Source organism: Elgaria multicarinata, chromosome 17, assembly GCF_023053635.1.
Source record: "Elgaria multicarinata webbii isolate HBS135686 ecotype San Diego chromosome 17, rElgMul1.1.pri, whole genome shotgun sequence".
Classification (NCBI taxonomy): domain Eukaryota; kingdom Metazoa; phylum Chordata; class Lepidosauria; order Squamata; family Anguidae; genus Elgaria; species Elgaria multicarinata.
The window spans coordinates 26937038-26953250 of NC_086187.1; the positions used below are offsets into that span (position 1 = coordinate 26937038).

Here is a 16213-nt window from a genome sequence, read left to right on the forward strand (position 1 = left end):
ATCTTGCCGCACTAAGGGGCGGGGGGGGGCGAGCGGTGCTCGGCCAATCAGCCTCGCAAGCGCGTTTTGTCCCCTTCGCCGCGCCGTCGCCGATTTACCTCCGGGTGGGGGGGGGAACCGGCGTCGCCTGGCCGTCATTTTTTTCCACTCTCCCCGCCCACCCTGCCGCACGTGACGCCGGGCAGCCAATAAGACTCGGGCGTTGCTCCGCGGCCGGCCAATCCCGAGCCGCGAAAGGCAGCGGCGCTGAGTGGAGGCTCTGAGGGGAGAGAAGAGGCCGAGTCAGGCCGCGCCGTCGCCGCCGCCACAAGCAGGCCGGCCGGGCGAGCGAGGGAGGCAGGCGAGGGCGGAGGAAGACGGCGGCCCAGCCGGCCGCGCCGCGCTGGCGCCGGGGGACCCGCCCGAGATGCCGGTGCGGAGCGCCTGCCGCTGCCCCCCGCCGGCCCCGGCCGCCGGAGCCGCCTCGGCCGCCGCCCGCCTCGAGCCGCCGCCGCCCATCAACACGGCCCAGCCGGGCGTCAGCACCAGCCGCCTCTACAGCGGCGCCAAGTTCCGCGGGCAGCAGCGCTCCAAGGGCAACGCCTACGAGGTGGAGGTGGTGGTCCAGGTGAGGGCCCGGCCCGGTGCCGACGGCGGGGGGGGGGGGGGGAGAGGCTTCCGCCGGCGGCAGGCAGGCGCCTCGGGACACCCGTGGGCTGGGGAGCATGGGGGGGGGGACAGCTGCTGCTCGGGAAAGGGGCTGCTATGTGGCGTGACGCAAGGTGCCGTCCTGTCCCCGAGGCTGTTTAACATCCAGTGGTTCCCGAAGTGGGCGGCATTGCCCCCTTGGGGGCGGTGGGGTTGCATAGGGGGGAGTTAAGAGGCAATGGGGTGTCAGGGGCGCGCTAAGAGGCAAAGGGGCGGCAGGGGGGAGCTCAAAGTGGTCTTTTCATAGAATCATAGAATAGTAGAGTTGGAAGGGGCCTCAAAGGCCATCGAGTCCAACCCCCTGCTCAAGGCAGGAATCCACCCTAAAGCATCCCTGACAGATGGTTGTCCAGCTGCCTCTTAGAATCATAGAATAGCTGAGTTGGAAGGGGCCTACAAGGCCATCAAGTCCAACCCCCTGCTCAAGGCAGGAATCCACCCTAAAGCATCCCTGACAGATGGTTGTCCAGCTGCCTCATAGAATCATAGAATAGCAGAGTTGGAAGGGGCCTCCAAGGCCATTAAGTCCAACCCCCTGCTTCATGCAGGAATCCACCCTAAAGCATCCCTGACAGATGGCTGTCCAGCTGCCTTTTGAAGGCCTCTAGTGTGGGAGAGCCCACCACCTCCCTAGGTAACTGATTCCATTGTCGTACTGCTCTAACAGTCAGGAAGTTTTTCCTGATGTCCAGCTGGAATCTGGCTTCCTTTAACTTGAGCCCGTTATTCCGTGTCCTGCACTCTGGGAGGATCGAGAAGAGATCCTGGCCCTCCTCTGTGGGACAACCTTTGAAGTATTTGAAGAGTGCTGTCATGTCTCCCCTCAATCTTCTCCTCTCCAGGCTAAACATGCCCAGTTCTTTCAATCTCTCTTCATAGGGGGACTGAAAGAAGAAGCGCCTCTCCAGTAGGTCTTAGGACCGAGGGACATTTTTATGTGAACCGCCCAGAGAGCTCCGGCTATTGGGCGGTATAGAAATGTAATTAATAAATAATAAAATAAATAAATACATATGGGAGAAGTTAGTTTGGTCCCAAGCCATATAGAGGAAGAATCCACACATGTATTAATACAGTTTAAGAAGAGTCCTTTTAACAGTGAATTGAAATGTTTCAAAAGCACCAAAACGCTAATGAAGAGACATACCCTGCTTGGTGTGCCCCGCTATGCCAGCTGCAAAACAGAGGCGTTTGCTCTCTTTTCCCTCCCTCTCTTGGATAGTCTGTGGCGGGTGCTTTCCATTTAAAGGGGCCTCGTGCAGAGGGCACTGGGCATGAGTTTGTGGAACCAAGGGGGCGGTTACCTGAAAAAGTTTGGGAACCACTGATCTACACGAAACCGCTGGGAGAGATCATCCAGAGGCGCGGGGGCGGGGTGCTATCAGTATGCTGATGACACCCAAATATATTTCTCTATGCCTTCGACAACAGCATTAGTAGGTGATTCCGCTGATAGGATGTGGCGGGGGGGGGGGTGTTCTACCGGTTCTGGATGGGGTTACACTCACCCTGAAGGAGCAGGTTCGTAGCTTGGGGGGTTCTTTTAGATCCATCATTGCCTTTTACAAACTCTGGTTGGTGGCCCAGCTACGCCCCTATCTGGACAGGGATAACCTGGCTTCAGTTGTCCATGCTCTGGTAACTTCTAAGTTAGATTACTGCAATGCACTCTACGTAGGGCTGCCTTTGAAGATGTTTTGGAAGCTGCAGCTTGTGCAAAATGCAGCAGCCAGATTGATAACTGGAACCAGAAGGTTCGAACATATAACACCTGCTCTGGTCTGCTTGCACTGGCTGCCTATATGTTTCCGAGCCCAATTCAAGGTATTGGTTTTGACCTATAAAAGCTTTACACGGCTTGGGACCACAATACCTGACAGAATGCCTCTCCCGACGTGAATATACCCGGTTGCTACGTTCAACGTCTGAGGTCCTCTTCCGAGTGCCTACTCCGAGAGAGGTTCAGAGTGTAGCAACAAGGGACAGGGCCTTTTCAGTGGTGCCCCCCAGACTATGGAACGATCTCCCTGATGAGGCTTGCCTGTCGCCAACGCTATCTTTCTGGCGCCAGGTTAAGACTTTCCTCTTTGCCCAGGCATATAGCGGCACATCTTAATTACCCACATGTTTAGTTTTTAATGCTTTATGTGTGTATGTTCTGTGTTTTAGAATTTTAAATTTTGTATACTCGTTTTTATCTTAATTTTTTAGAATTTCTGTGAACCGCCCAGAGAGCCCTGGCTATGGGGGCGGTATATAAGTGTAATAAATAATAATAATCAGCTAAGGATAGTGTGTCTCCTCTGAATGAATGCTTGGAGGCGGTAATGGGCTGAATGAGGAAAAACAAACTGAAGCTGAATCCAGACAAAACAGAGGTGCTTGCTGTCAAGGGCTCTGACCTAGGTTTGGAGGTGTGTCAACCGGTTCTGGATGGGGCTACACTCCCCCTGAAAGACTGTGTTCGCGGTTTGGGGGTGCTCCTGGATCCGTCGCTCCAAATGACAGCCCAGATGGATGCGACAGCCAGGAGTGCCTACTATCAGCTTCGGCTGATAAGCCAGCTGCGCCCCTTCTTAGAGTCAGAAGACCGAAAGACAGTAGTGCACGCGCTGGTAACCTCAAGGCTTGACTTCTGCAATGCGCTCTACATAGGGCTACCATTGTACCTAGTTCGAAAACTTCAGCTAGTCCAAAATATGGCAGCCAGGTTGGTCACCGGTACATCTAGGGGTGAGCATATCACCCCAACATTAAAATCACTCCACTGGCTGCCAATTAGTTTCCGGGCAAAGTAAAAAGTGTTGGTCATTACCTTTAAAGCCCTAAATGGTTTGGCTCCAGGTTACCTGCGGGATCGGCTTCTGCCATACAGTCCGCCCCGCACACTCAGGTCCTCTGGGGAGAACTTACTTCAGTCAGCTAAAATTAGGCTGACATCAGTTTCCCAGAGGACCTTTTCTTCTGTCGCCCTCAGATTGTGGAACGACCTGCCGGAGGGGATTTGTAAAATTAACACTCTGTGTGATTTTAAGGCAGATTTTAAGACCTAGCCTTTTCCGGCAGGCCTATCCAGATCAATGTTAAATCAAGAATTTTTAAGATGTATTGATTCCTGTTCTAATGTTGTTCCCTGCCTTGATCCGAAGGGAGAGGCGGGTAAGAAATAAATAAATATATTATTATTATTATTATTATTATTATTATTATTATTATTTATTAGATGGGCGCTTGGTCTGACCCAGCATGGGGTTGTAGCATGCAGAGGGGTCCAGGTTCAAATCCTGGCTTCTCCAGGTTGGGCTGGGAAAGGATACTGCTGGAAACCTTGGAGGGGCCACTGCTGGGCAACATAGTAGACAGCACTGTGCTTGATGGACTAAGGGTCCAAAGCACTGTAGAAGACTAGCTTCATGTGTCCTGGTCTACAAAATCGGGGTGCAGTGGTGGTTAGACCCTGGCTTACTTCATTGATTTGCGTGGAGTGCTTCCAATGCTTAACAGTAATAGTGAGTGTTTTAAGAATGGCTTCTGATTTATCGGCCAGTGCTCCTTCTGCTCCTACTCTGGATAGCTCCCTGCTCCCATCCTAGAGGTGCTGCCGTTCTCTGCCCCAGTCCTGTGTTTCCACCATTGAAATACGCCCCACTGCCCTGAGTCCTGATGCTCTGATTCTGGATATTCTATCCCAGAGATGCCTGTGTTTCCTTTCTGCTATCTTGGCTGTGCCCCCCTGTCTTGCCCCTTCAACTCTAGTCTTTAGGGCAGGCCTTGAGGGCCTTCCTCTTCAAGGCTGCCTGTCATTCCCTATGTAGGCAGAACAGCTTTGAGAGTGATTTCTGGACATTTCTTCTGAGGTGATCGACTGTAATTTGTTTCTGTGCGTGTCCTTCTGTCTGTTGATTCAGGAGGCTGTGCTCCTCAAAAGAGGCATCTTAAATATCTCCACCACTTGACACAGCCTGTGCCTCAGTCCCATCCACCAGGGTTGGGCCATCGCCTTCAAGCCCTACTCATGAGTTTCTTAGAGGCCTCTGGCCAGCTACTGTTGGAAACAGAATGCTGCACTAAACAGACCTTTGGTCTCATCCAGAAAGCAAATTCCCCTGTTCTTCGGTTACACATGTGCCTTGTTCTTCCTTCAAAGAGCTCAAAGCGGCTTACATGTTCCTGGGCAGGCTCCCATCCAGGCAGCAGTTAGATCCAGACCTGCAGCGATGTGACTTTAGACTGTTCTTGGGGCCTAAGCGTAGCCAAGCCATGCCACAGTCGTAAGGTCAGGAGCCGTGAATAGTTTCCACTGGGCATTGTCTTCCATTGCTTGCTGTGCTATATTTGTCAGTGATGTGATGAGGATTACTTTTGTGGAGCTGGTGGGTTCTTTCTTTGGAGAGCGACCGTGATAGAGCATACCCTTTGCATGGAGAAGGTCTCAGGTTTGATTCCCGGCATCCCCAGGTAGAGTAGGAGAAACTCCTGCTTGAAACCGTGGAGAGCCGTTGCTGCCAGTCAGTGTCAACAATACAGGGCTAGATGGACGAAGGGTCTGACTTCCCATGTTCCAGCTCTGTTGTTTCTATGGCTTAGATGCCCACCTTTGCGTTATCACCTGTCCTGCCAGAATCTTTAAAATTCATCTTCTGCAGCTAGAACTGGGACTGTTTACCAAGGGCATTTGAAGGCGGGAAAGCAAAGTAGCCTGATAACTGGCTCAAACTGACTTCATTGGTCATCTGAGGCAAGTCGGAATTTCTTCCAGGTGATCAGATGAGGATACCTTTGAACTAAAAAAGGGATGGTTGGGGTTCTCCCCCACTCCCAAGCTAACAAGGATAAGTTGTGTGTTTGGATAAGTAGGCCGGTTGTAATTTACGTAGTAAGCCTTGTGGTCTTATTTGCAAGATCTCCTTGATAGGGAGAGAATGGAGAGGCTATTCCAGACATCAGAGGCAGCAGGGCAGCTCAGGAAGAGGACTCAAGTGTAGGCATCTGGATTTGATAAGACAGAAGAGGTTGGAAGAGAAAGAAAGACAGAATGAATGCATTTAGAGGCAGAGGCTCTGAAGTACAAGGACCAGAAAGCTGGGTGGCTGGAGGAGGCAAATTAATATGCGTTTGCAGAGGCAAGGAGAGCTTTGAAGTTACAGGCTGGGTGGAAAGGCCGGAATGTGTGTCAGGGTGTTGCCGTAACTCTTCTACTTTCTGAGCCATCTTGAGTGGCAGTGTGTGGTCAGATTAGAGGCCTACAAATTGCGGGAAGAGGTCAGTTCCCCAGCTTCGCTGCTGCCACTTTGGAAACCAAAGCAGTGTCCTCTACCTATTCCCCCTTTCAGAAAAATAAAAGCCGTAAGGCCCCTCGAGAGGATGTGGGAAACGGGGCAGAAGAGGAGCCCTGTTAATGCTACGGCATCTGGGAGAAGGGCTGGAAACTTCCTGGGTGCCTGAGCATCTAGAAAGATTATGCTGGTACTCGGAACGCTTGACATGGGGCGGGAGGGTGCTGTTGCACCGTGTCCTGCTTGTTCATCCCTGGCCGATGGCTGGTGGGCCACTGTGTGAACAGAGTGCTGGACTAGATGGACCCTAGGTCTGATAACAGCATCAGGGCACTACTTATGCCCTTATCTTTGTAGGGGTGGTGCCTAAATCAACACGAACCCAGGCCTGTCATCGCCTAGAAATGAGCAATATTTTTCTTGCCTCACCTTCCAAGGTTAACAGAGAGGTTTGCCTGTTCTCTGCTTTTGGAGGGCTTCTTTGAGCAGGGAAGCAGAACTGTACCCAGTGGTTAAAGAGTACTGACACTCTGTGGCTGTGTAGGAGCAGCCTAGAACTGAATTGATAACTGCATGGCTAGAGATTAGCCATGAAAGCTGAATAGGAACTTGATGTACAGAGGCAGAATTCATCAGAGTACCAGAAGATCAAGAGCAATAATGAGGTTTGGTGGGGCGGGGGGGGGAGAGAATGCTGTTGCCTTCATGCCCTGCTTGTGGGCTTCTTGGAGGTGTCTGGCTGGCCATTGTAACTTAATTGGATGCCGGACTAAGTGGACCTTTGGTCTGACCTTGCAAGCTTTTTATGCCCTCTCTCATTTCGGATTGCTCCTCACCTTATGCTGCTTGCTGTTCCTAGATTACCACTTAGTAGCTGGACTCTATTTTGCTGCTGTTCCTAATTCTTCTTACTCTGGGCAGAGTCATGGGCAGCTTTTCATTTTGTCTTCCAGCATGTAGACATGGAAAACTCCTATCTCTGTGGATACTTGAAGATTAAAGGCCTTACGGAGGTACGTGCATGCTGCAAAGTATTTTAGGCCAAGGCTGTTACTCTGTGCATTTTGTTCCCTGGGAGTGTTAAAAAATAATAATTCCACACTTAACTTTGTTTTGAAGGTAATAAATTTTGCCTGGCTGATTCCAATGTGTTCATAACGTCCCTGCTTCGTTCGCTTACAGGAATACCCAACCCTTACAACTTTCTTTGAAGGAGAAATAATCAGTAAAAAGCACCCATTTTTAACACGGAAGTGGGACGCGGATGAAGATGTGGATCGTAAACATTGGGTGAGTATCTTGGCTGGCTCTGGCAGAGGTGGTGAACCTGCGTCTAGGCTGTCCTGCATTTGACTGCAGGTGGGGGCTCACATGATGGAATGTCCCTCCATAGAAGAGATCATGTCCACGTAGTAAAACTGGGTACCTTAGAGCTCTCGTCCAGCCTTCTCCCTTACTTGCCAGCGCTCTCTGCAAAATTATGTTTTGGGGTTGTGGAGAAACGTTCCCCGGCAGTCTGAAATGGTATAGTTCAGGCACAGGTTTACTTGCTCAGTGAGAACTACATCCTTGTTCATCCAGTGTACAGTATTGGGCCTTTGGTGCTTGGTTGAAGCCCTACTTCAGTGAATGTTTCTGGGTGGCCTTGAGTATGTTTTTTCGGCTTCTGGCTTGGAGGATGGGAATTGGTAGCAGCGTCTGGGCAGCTTCTGACTAAATGTCTCTGAGCTACATAAAACACATGAGTGAGAGGGTCTAGGAGCAGGACTTTTAACAAGAACAGCCTTGTGACACCTTAAACACTAACAGATTTATTGCAGCATAAGTTTTCATGGGCTGCAATTCACTTTTAAGGTGTTGTCTTTGTTTTTGCTGTAGCAAGAGGTCAGGCAGTTCTGCTTTTAGTATTTTTTTTCCCTTTTTTGTCCACATTGGCTTTGACTGGGGTTGAGTTAGTATCATCACCAGAAGACTGTGCTTTAAACTCTGATTTCAACTCTACTGTGACCAGCAGGGTGGGTGAGCGGACAGGCAGCATCTGCATCCTGTTTTGAAAAGGATCCCCTTAGTACCACGGGGTTAGCACCTGTGGTCGGGCTCTTGATTACCTGGCAGGTCCTTGAATTTGCCTGGAGTCGAGTGGTATGCATCTTCCCCTGGCGTTTAACTGCTGCATTTTCCCTTTGTTCCCTAGGGGAAATTCCCAGCCTTTTACCAGTACGCAAAAACATTTAACTCTGATGACTTCGATTATGAGGATCTGAAGAACGACGATTTTGTCTTCATGAGGTGGAAGGTGAGTTCTTGTGCAGGTTCGCACAGGGTGCCTTGCAGAGGCCCTGTCTGGAAAGGGTGCTAGATCCGGATTGCACCTTAGCTGTGAACAGAGAGGGGCTGTGGCCGAGTGTCTCTAAGCTGCCGTTTCCCATAATTAAAATGGGAGTCATAACTATCCCGTAGCGCATACGTACCCCTAGTTTCACTCAGAAACTGTAGAGCTACTGTATGTGATCCTCCTAGCAGCCTTATGAGGCAGGGTGGGCCAAGTGGTAGTGACTTGTCCAAGGCCACTTGCTGTCTAGCTGACTGCTGCAAGTTAGGGACGTAACGACCACCTTGTGCGGCACTCGCCAAGCTCCCGCCGCTTCACTGACCCCAGCGAGTGGCGCTGGGCGGTCTGCAGGGTGCTTGGCAGTGGTGCACTGGTGCCGCTCCGCCATTGAGCGCCATTTTCCGCAAAGATAATAAAGGACACAAGTTTAAACGTCATTTTCAAAGGCTTTCCTTAATAAATTATTTTCATTGGAATACTAGTGACATCTCAATAGTATTCTCTTCCCTTGCATTATTTGCATTTTAAGCAATAATAATAAATGGAGGCACCGAAAGCTATGAACATGCTAACTTCACCAGTTGTGTGTATATGCACACACTTCCTAGGGCTAGATGACCTAAACAAGGTAATTGCAACTTCAAAATACCTAATTTGGTTGGTATGATAACCATACTAATTAATGTTTTATAGAACAGTGCATTTTTCCAAAGAGAACTGTAGCAACAGAAAACCTTCTCCACAGTCAAAGAAGTACAGAAGAGGATTCTGCATCTCAGCACACTTGTAAATTTCTGTCTTCTTGTTAACTCTCCTGCAGGAGCAGTTCCTGGTCCCCGACCATACCATCAAAGACATCAGCGGGGCTTCCTTTGCTGGGTTTTATTACATATGCTTCCAGAAATCTGCAGCATCTATAGAGGGCTATTACTATCACAGGAGTTCAGAATGGTAAGAGGCCACCTTTGCAGGGAGTGCTGGCAGGAGAGCTTCCCTCTGCAGCACAGCGATCCAAACTGGGGCTGAATCACCATGGCAAGGAAAAACCACGCTTTCATAGAAAGTAGAGTTAGGAGGGGCCTACAAGAGTCCAACCCCCTGCTCAATGCAGGAATCTACCCTAAAGCATCCCTGACAGAGGGTTGTCCAGCTTCCTCTTGAAGGCCTCTAGTGTGGGAGAGGCCACAACCTCCCTAGGTAACTGATTCCATTGTCGTACTGCTCTAACAGTCAGGAAGTTTTTCCTGATGTCCAGCTGGAATCTGGCTTCCTGTAACTTGAGCCCGTTATTCCGTGTCCTGCACTCTGGGAGGATCGAGAAGAGATCTTGGCCCTCCTCTGTGTGACACCCTTTTAAGTATTTGAAGAGTGCTATCCTATCTCCCCTCAATCTTCTCTTCTCCAGGCTCAACATGCCCAGTTCTTTCAGTCTGTCTTCACAGGGCTTTGTTTCCAGACCCCCTGATCATCCTGGTTGCCCTCTTCTGAACACGCTCCAGCTTGTCTGCGTCCTTCTTGAGTTGGGGAGCCCAGAACTGGATGCAATACTCTAGATGAGGCCTAACTAGGGCCGAATAGAAAGGAACCAGTACCTCACGTACCAGTACTTTTGGCTGGGTTCAGATGCTCATAGCTTCATAAGCCAAGATGTGAATGAGCATTTTGCTTGCCTTTGTTCCCCCCTCTGTGGCATGAGCAATCATACTAGGAAACCTCTAATTAGCCATAGTTTCCTGGCTTGGCCAAACCAGGAAACCATGGTTAACAACTTCGGGGCAAACCAGTATATTAAACCAACTTCAAACCTTGGTTTAATTAAGTTGAGTACAGTTGGCTAAACTATGCCTCTGTGTTTTGATCCCCAATGAAACAAGAAGACATGATGCATAATAAACAAATTTGTAGGAAAGTAAACTTCTTGGCTTGAGAGAGGAAGGTACGGGCTTGGATGGGTATCAAGGTAACAGGAAGGGAGGGCCTTTGGGATTTAAAATTTGATTAACATACCTAATGGCAGGGATGCAGTGTAATGTGGTTTTATTTGAACTTGATTGGGTTTTGAACGGATATACTTGTCCGTTTTTCCTTCTCCTTTTCCCTCCTTTCTTTTTCTTTGTTTCATGCAGTGGCTTTCAAATTGTGTTACGGGGGGCTCTTATTTTTACAGAAATGCAGGATAAAACGAATCATCTAAAGGGAGTTGCTCTGTGTGAAGATCAGTAATGGTGAGCAAGCTTGCCTGCCCATTGCAGTTCTTCGCCCTGCAGTTTGCTGCCCCAGGCATATTTGGCGCATTCTAGATTTTGCAATCAGTCTTGTGTGGCAAGACAGTTGGACCAGCAGATGTGACTTGAACCCTGGACCAGTGGAGTGCCCTCTGGGCCAAGCCTCTGCATCTTTCGCAACGCTCAAAGCACGTTTCCCATGGCTGCTTACAGGAGGTCTTTGATCTGTTCTGCCGTGTGGCAAGAGTTGCCAAATGGTACGGCGTTTGAAAGCCACTGCTCTGATGGAAAGCAGAAGAAGGGATAGACGGTTCGATTAAAATCCTTTTGCTTACCCCTTCAGGTATCAATCTCTGAATTTGACTCATGTTCCTGAGTACAGTGCCCCCATTTACGAATTCCGGTGACAGCGATACCAAGAGCAGCACCAAGAGATGGCCGGTGGGGCCAGGGAGAGAGAGCGCAAGAGAGAGAGAGAGAGAGAGAGAGCATGCTCTGTTAAGACAACTGCGATGTCCCTGTCAGGACAAGAGACTCCAGGCTCTCCTCCTGCCAGTGTCGGACTGGCGTGAGAGCATGAATGTGAACCTGTGGGGCTGCCGGGGCCTGATCCTCCCGCCAGCTGTGTGGCAAACTTGATCCTTTAATCTGGTTTTAAAGCTACCATTCAATGCACTTTTCTTATTGCACAGCTAGTCTCTTGATCACTGACAGTCCTCTCCTTCTGCCCCTCCTGGGGGAGGAAATGGCTGCGCCTGGCTGGATTCCCTCCAAGTAGAAGGAAACGTCAGCTACCGTCGGCTTATGTCTTTTCTCCCTTTGCTCTAGCTATGGGTAATACTTAAGAGCAGGTTGCTTCCCTGCTGGGCCTGAGCAGCGCTCGAGGCTTTTGTGTGCAGCGCGCACGGCTGCAGCGTCCACTAAGGAGGCAGCTGGCCAAAGGCGAAGGCTCCGGCGGATATCGCCTGTTCCTCTTGGCTGGCGACGCTGCGTCTCAGGAACGTTAGCCGGTCACAGAGGCCCGGGTCATGGTCTTGATTCACCCGAAGGGGGAAATAGCTTGAAACGGTCTGAGGGAGCAGGCAACATAATTATGCTTATGCAAAGTTTGCGATCTTAAAGGATTTTTTTTTTTTAAGGACTTCAACATTTTTTCAAAAATACATTTATGGCCCATCGTCCCCACCACTGACCCAAGGACTGTATGGTATAGGCACACCTTGTTCCTCCTTACATTTTACTGTGGCTGCTTTCCTTTCCATGGTGAAAGCAGTAGAAGCCAGTGTGGGCTGATGGTGGTGATCTCTCTGTGCAACCATCTGGCAGTGTTCACACCCACTCATCCCAGAGTAAGAATATAGCGGTGGTGTGAAAATTGAGCTCCTGGCACTTGCTCCAACTCCTCATGCTACAGAAGACATTTGATGTTTGCTATGATTTCCTCAGACAAAAAACAACAACCACAAACCTCCATAAAAAATATGGAGGAAATTCAAAATGTTCAATAACTTACGGCTTGCGTGCCAAATTGTGTGCGTGTGTGTATATGTGTGCTAGTCCAAAAGCTGTTGTCCTCTTTAACGTGGCACTCATCCAGGGAAGGTATTTTGGAGGCTGCATGATTGTACCGTTTGCTGGCATGGGGTAGGTGGGTGGGTGGTGGCAACTACCTAGCTGCTTGGTTTTGTGGGGTGAGAATGTTGCACCATTTGTCACTGTGCAAGAAGGCAGAAAAATGGTCAACCCTTTGCAAATCTTTCTGTCCCTTCCCACAGGTACCTAGGATTTACAGGGTAGCTTAAAACAGCTCTGTCAAGGGAGTTTGGCCAGAAGGAGCTGGTATTTTACCACCTTGAAGGTGGCCAAGGATAACAGCACAGCCATGCTGTTTAGGTTCCAATCATCCTGCGTTGCTGTCGTTCACGATGGGTCAGACCTCCGAAAGTAGGCATGTTAGTTGGGGCTGCAGGTGAGTTTTCTCCCCTCTCTACAGCCTGGGCTCTGTGTGTGCTGCAATCTTGAGAGAGCACAGAAAAAAGTGCAGAGTGTGGCACTGGTGTGGAATTTAGCTTTTATTGGTTAGAGGTCAGGTTTTTAGCCCTCATAGCTTCAATGGTCAGCTTGTAAGTGTTGACACTTTAGAAGGCAGAACGGTGGCTAAAATTGAATAAGGTGGCAGGCAGGCAGGGCAAGGCTTCACTGACCTCCCCATGGCCAGCAAAGCCAGAATAAATTCTGCAAACCAAAAAGTGTGTGCACAGTTGCTCAATTGACAGTCATTATGCGAATTGCAGAGTCCTGCTTTCCTCGGCGCAGAATTTGGCTTGCCAGGGTGCAGAGTTGTAACATTTTCAGTGCATAGTATGCGTAGTTGTCTCCTATATCTTCAGAACAAGGTAGCTGAGCATTTTAAGGGTATTCTTTGCTTATAGCAAGGGGAAGAGAGGCAAAGCCCTCACTAATGAAGTGTTGGATTATTCTTCAGGCTTGCGGTTTGTGTTCTCCTTCTAACCATGTACTGTACATTGCAGTGGCTGAATTGCTAACTGAAGCCTTAACAGGAGTGTATGGATCTCTGCTAGCACGTGTATATTTCAGGTCAAGCATTCACCTTAATCACAAACAAGATGCCCCCAGGCCGAGGCCTCCTCTTCCTCCCACCCCCAGTGCAGCCCCAAAGTAGTTTTAAGGTGCCTGCCATTCAGGAGTGGAGGCAGAGGCAAGATGTGAAGAGCTGAGGAAACATGGCAGAAACGTGTTTCAAATGGAAGTGTTGACAGCGCACAGGAGATGGAAAGGCAACGCTTCGCCTGGCCGCTGGCATGAGTGGTGAAGTCAGACGGGTGTTTTTCTGGAAAAATCCCTAGAGGGCAATTGCTTTGCTTCGTTGAAGGGAAGTCGGCGGTGCCTAGCATGGTCATTATCCTGCTCTGTTGAACTCTGCTAGCCTGGCGCAGAGGATGGGACTGGGTGCTTCGGTAGGAGTAGGGGGGAAATGGCAAGTCTGGTAGGGTGTGGGCCCCTCTGCTACTTTCCTCGCTGAATAGGTGATTGCTCACGCACAATAATAAAGGTTCTTCAGTACTTTGGGACTAATACCCCAGGCTATGTTCCACCTTAAACAGCAGCTCCTTCCCTTCTGCTTCTCTCTCACTACTTTTAAGCAAGCCGGCATTTTGCTAAGAGACAGACAATTAACCGTGCCTTTTGCTTTCTTTAGTTTCAGGGGATGTGATGTTAGGAAAAGGTGTCTCTTTCCTCAGCCTGAGTTTAAAAGTTATTATCACAGGAGGAAGCGAATGACTCCTCAGAGATCACCTCAGCCCATCCGAATTAGCGTTGCATGTAAACAACAAAGCTGAAGGAGAGGAAGCCCAAGCAAGTTGTACTTCCTCTTCTGTGACCTCTGGTGTAACACACAAGAAGGAACTGTGTGGGTGTGAGAGAGGCGTATCATTTCTGGGGGGCAAAGCAACTTGCTTGTCTCGCCCCTGAAAGGCCCAGTGCTAGAAGTGTGGTATATTCAGGGCTAACACTGGACACGTTCCTTCTTCTGGCCCCTTTATTACAATATAGGCAAAGCCCACCTCGGTCCCTGTGGCCACACATCCACCACTTCGGGCCAGAATTCAAGAAATGGAGATTCCGGTTCCACGTGCGCAGGAGGGCTTTAGGTTTGGGGGGTGGTAGTTTTACAGCAACTCTGTGGTGCATGTCAAAGTGGTCTTAAAGCTGAGAGGAGTTCTTAAAAGCATTTTGAAATAATGAGATGCTGGGAATGAGGTCTCAAAGCCAAAAATCCAGAAATTTGGGGGTGGGGTGGGGTGGGGAGGAGGAGAGATGCACAGTTCTTGGATGAATTTGAAGTTCTTTTGATTCCATACAATTGTATGACATGTGTTTTTATCAACTGGCAGACTAAGCAATGTTTTTTTAAAACCTAATACCTTCTAGAATGCTAGAAAAAAAATCTTCTAAAATGGTCAAAGTCCACCTGCTGTAATCCATCCTTCCAAGCAGCTGTTGAAAATACCAAGGGCCTCTCCATTGTAACTCACGTTGCAGCAGGAATTTTATCTTCCCTTCGTTATGCAAACTTGGCATTTCATGGGAGGATCCATCCTCTAAATTGGAGAGTTGGGTAACTTACAGAAAATGTGGCAGAAGGCCCCTTGGAGCTACCAGCCAGGGTCCCACAAACCAAGCCATGGATGTGCTATATGGAAAGGGCTCTTCTCATTCTGAGGTGTAAACCTGATTCGTTACGTGCTTCTGTACACAACATCATACAGCACCAAGAAGGTGAAAGGGCCGGAACAAACAGGCTTTAAAGAAAAGTTGGCTTTGCTTTTTGGAACAGAGCTCTTTTTCCTTAAAGACTTGACGTTCATTCTCTCCCTGCTCCCCCCTTCAGTAAATGGTCAGATGCTAAAACAAAAAGCATGAAGCACGGTAGCATTGTGCTTGTAGACAAGTCTTACCAGGCTGGGACGGGGCAAGGGCTTGTCATAGGCAGAGTGGCTTCTAAAGTGGGATCTTCCAAGTTTTATTGAAAAGGTTTTATAAAGCTAACTTGTAAATCAGAGTATTAAAGAGTATTTATAGATGAACTGCAGAAAAGGGACTGTGAGTTTTTCCAGAGTTATCAGTGTCCAGATTAAAAGAACATGAATTTAATGAGGCTTTGTGTGTGTTATTTAACAAGGGGTGGGGTGGGGTTGCAGTGGGTCATCAGAAAGAATTTGGTCCTACAATTTGTAGGCAGAGCTGAGCTTTTTGGGGTGTTGTTTTTTTAAAAAAATAAACATTGTGCTCAAATATGGCTGGAATCTCTTATCTGCAATTCTTCTGCTGATCATCGTGTGGGCCAGGAAATATGTACAACACTGAAGCTTCGGTCATGGGATCAGCAGAAATGCTGCTCAGTGGTGCCCTGCTCTTTCCCATTCACTGCACCTTCCAAAATGCATGTCCATCCCCTGATCTCGTCTCACTGGTGTCTCGACAGAAGCAGTCCTGCATCTGTGGGGGGGGGGGGGGGAATTGCCCATTTGTGTGTTCTGACAATGGCTGTCACTTCCATGTAAGTTGTGCTTCGAAGACTGGCCAGGCTACTACCCACACTTGTTGGAACAGGTGTAAAAATTACAGACTTGGTTTGTACTTCCAAGCAGGTATTCTCTGCTGTGTTTTGTGCAGGATAGGACTGCAGGACCCATGTGAGTGCATCAGGTCATGTGTCTTGCCTGACACCAAAGGCTCACTAGTACCATCCCACAGGGCTCCTGCATCCAGCTGTTCTTTGAGCTGCATGGAGCAGGGGCCTCCCCTGCCACTGCACTGGACTCAAACTGGCAGAGCGTGAGGAGAAGCACATATCTTCATTATTATTATTATTATTATTATTATTATTATTATTTATATAGCACCATCAATGTACATGGTGCTGTACAGAGTACAACAGTAAATAGCAAGACCCTGCCGCATAGGCTTACATTCTAATAAAATCATAATAAAACAATAAGGAGGGGAAGAGAATGCACCAAACAGACACAGGGTAGGGTAAAACTAACAGTATAAAGTCTCATTTGTGTGCAGTTGGCATAACTATTTGAGATATCTACACTGATCACAGCAACCTGCTATTGGGGTTCATTTGCACAGCAATCTGAGCTCTGCCGTATGCTAAAAAG

At 49.0% G+C, this 16213-nt stretch overlaps 1 protein-coding gene across 1 annotated transcript; it reads left to right on the forward strand.

Moving 5' to 3' along the window:
• Positions 1-382: 382 nt before the first annotated feature.
• On the forward strand, positions 383-15197 carry GID4 (GID complex subunit 4 homolog). The gene is made up of 6 exons (XM_063143253.1): positions 383-607; positions 6917-6976; positions 7146-7253; positions 8158-8259; positions 9116-9246; positions 10864-15197. Exons 1-6 carry the CDS (start codon positions 407-409, stop codon positions 10925-10927), a joined length of 666 nt encoding a protein of 221 aa, XP_062999323.1. The 5' UTR covers positions 383-406; the 3' UTR covers positions 10928-15197.
• The last annotated feature ends 1016 nt before the right edge of the window (positions 15198-16213 follow it).

Coding starts and splice junctions, on each gene's coding strand:
- GID4 (XM_063143253.1), top strand. CDS start 407: ATGCCGGTGCGGAGCGCCTGCCGCTGCCCCCCGCCGGCCCCGGCCGCC. Junction 7,254..8,157: donor ATGTGGATCGTAAACATTGG/GTGAGTATCTTG, acceptor TTTGTTCCCTAG/GGGAAATTCCCAGCCTTTTA. Junction 9,247..10,863: donor TATCACAGGAGTTCAGAATG/GTAAGAGGCCAC, acceptor TTACCCCTTCAG/GTATCAATCTCTGAATTTGA.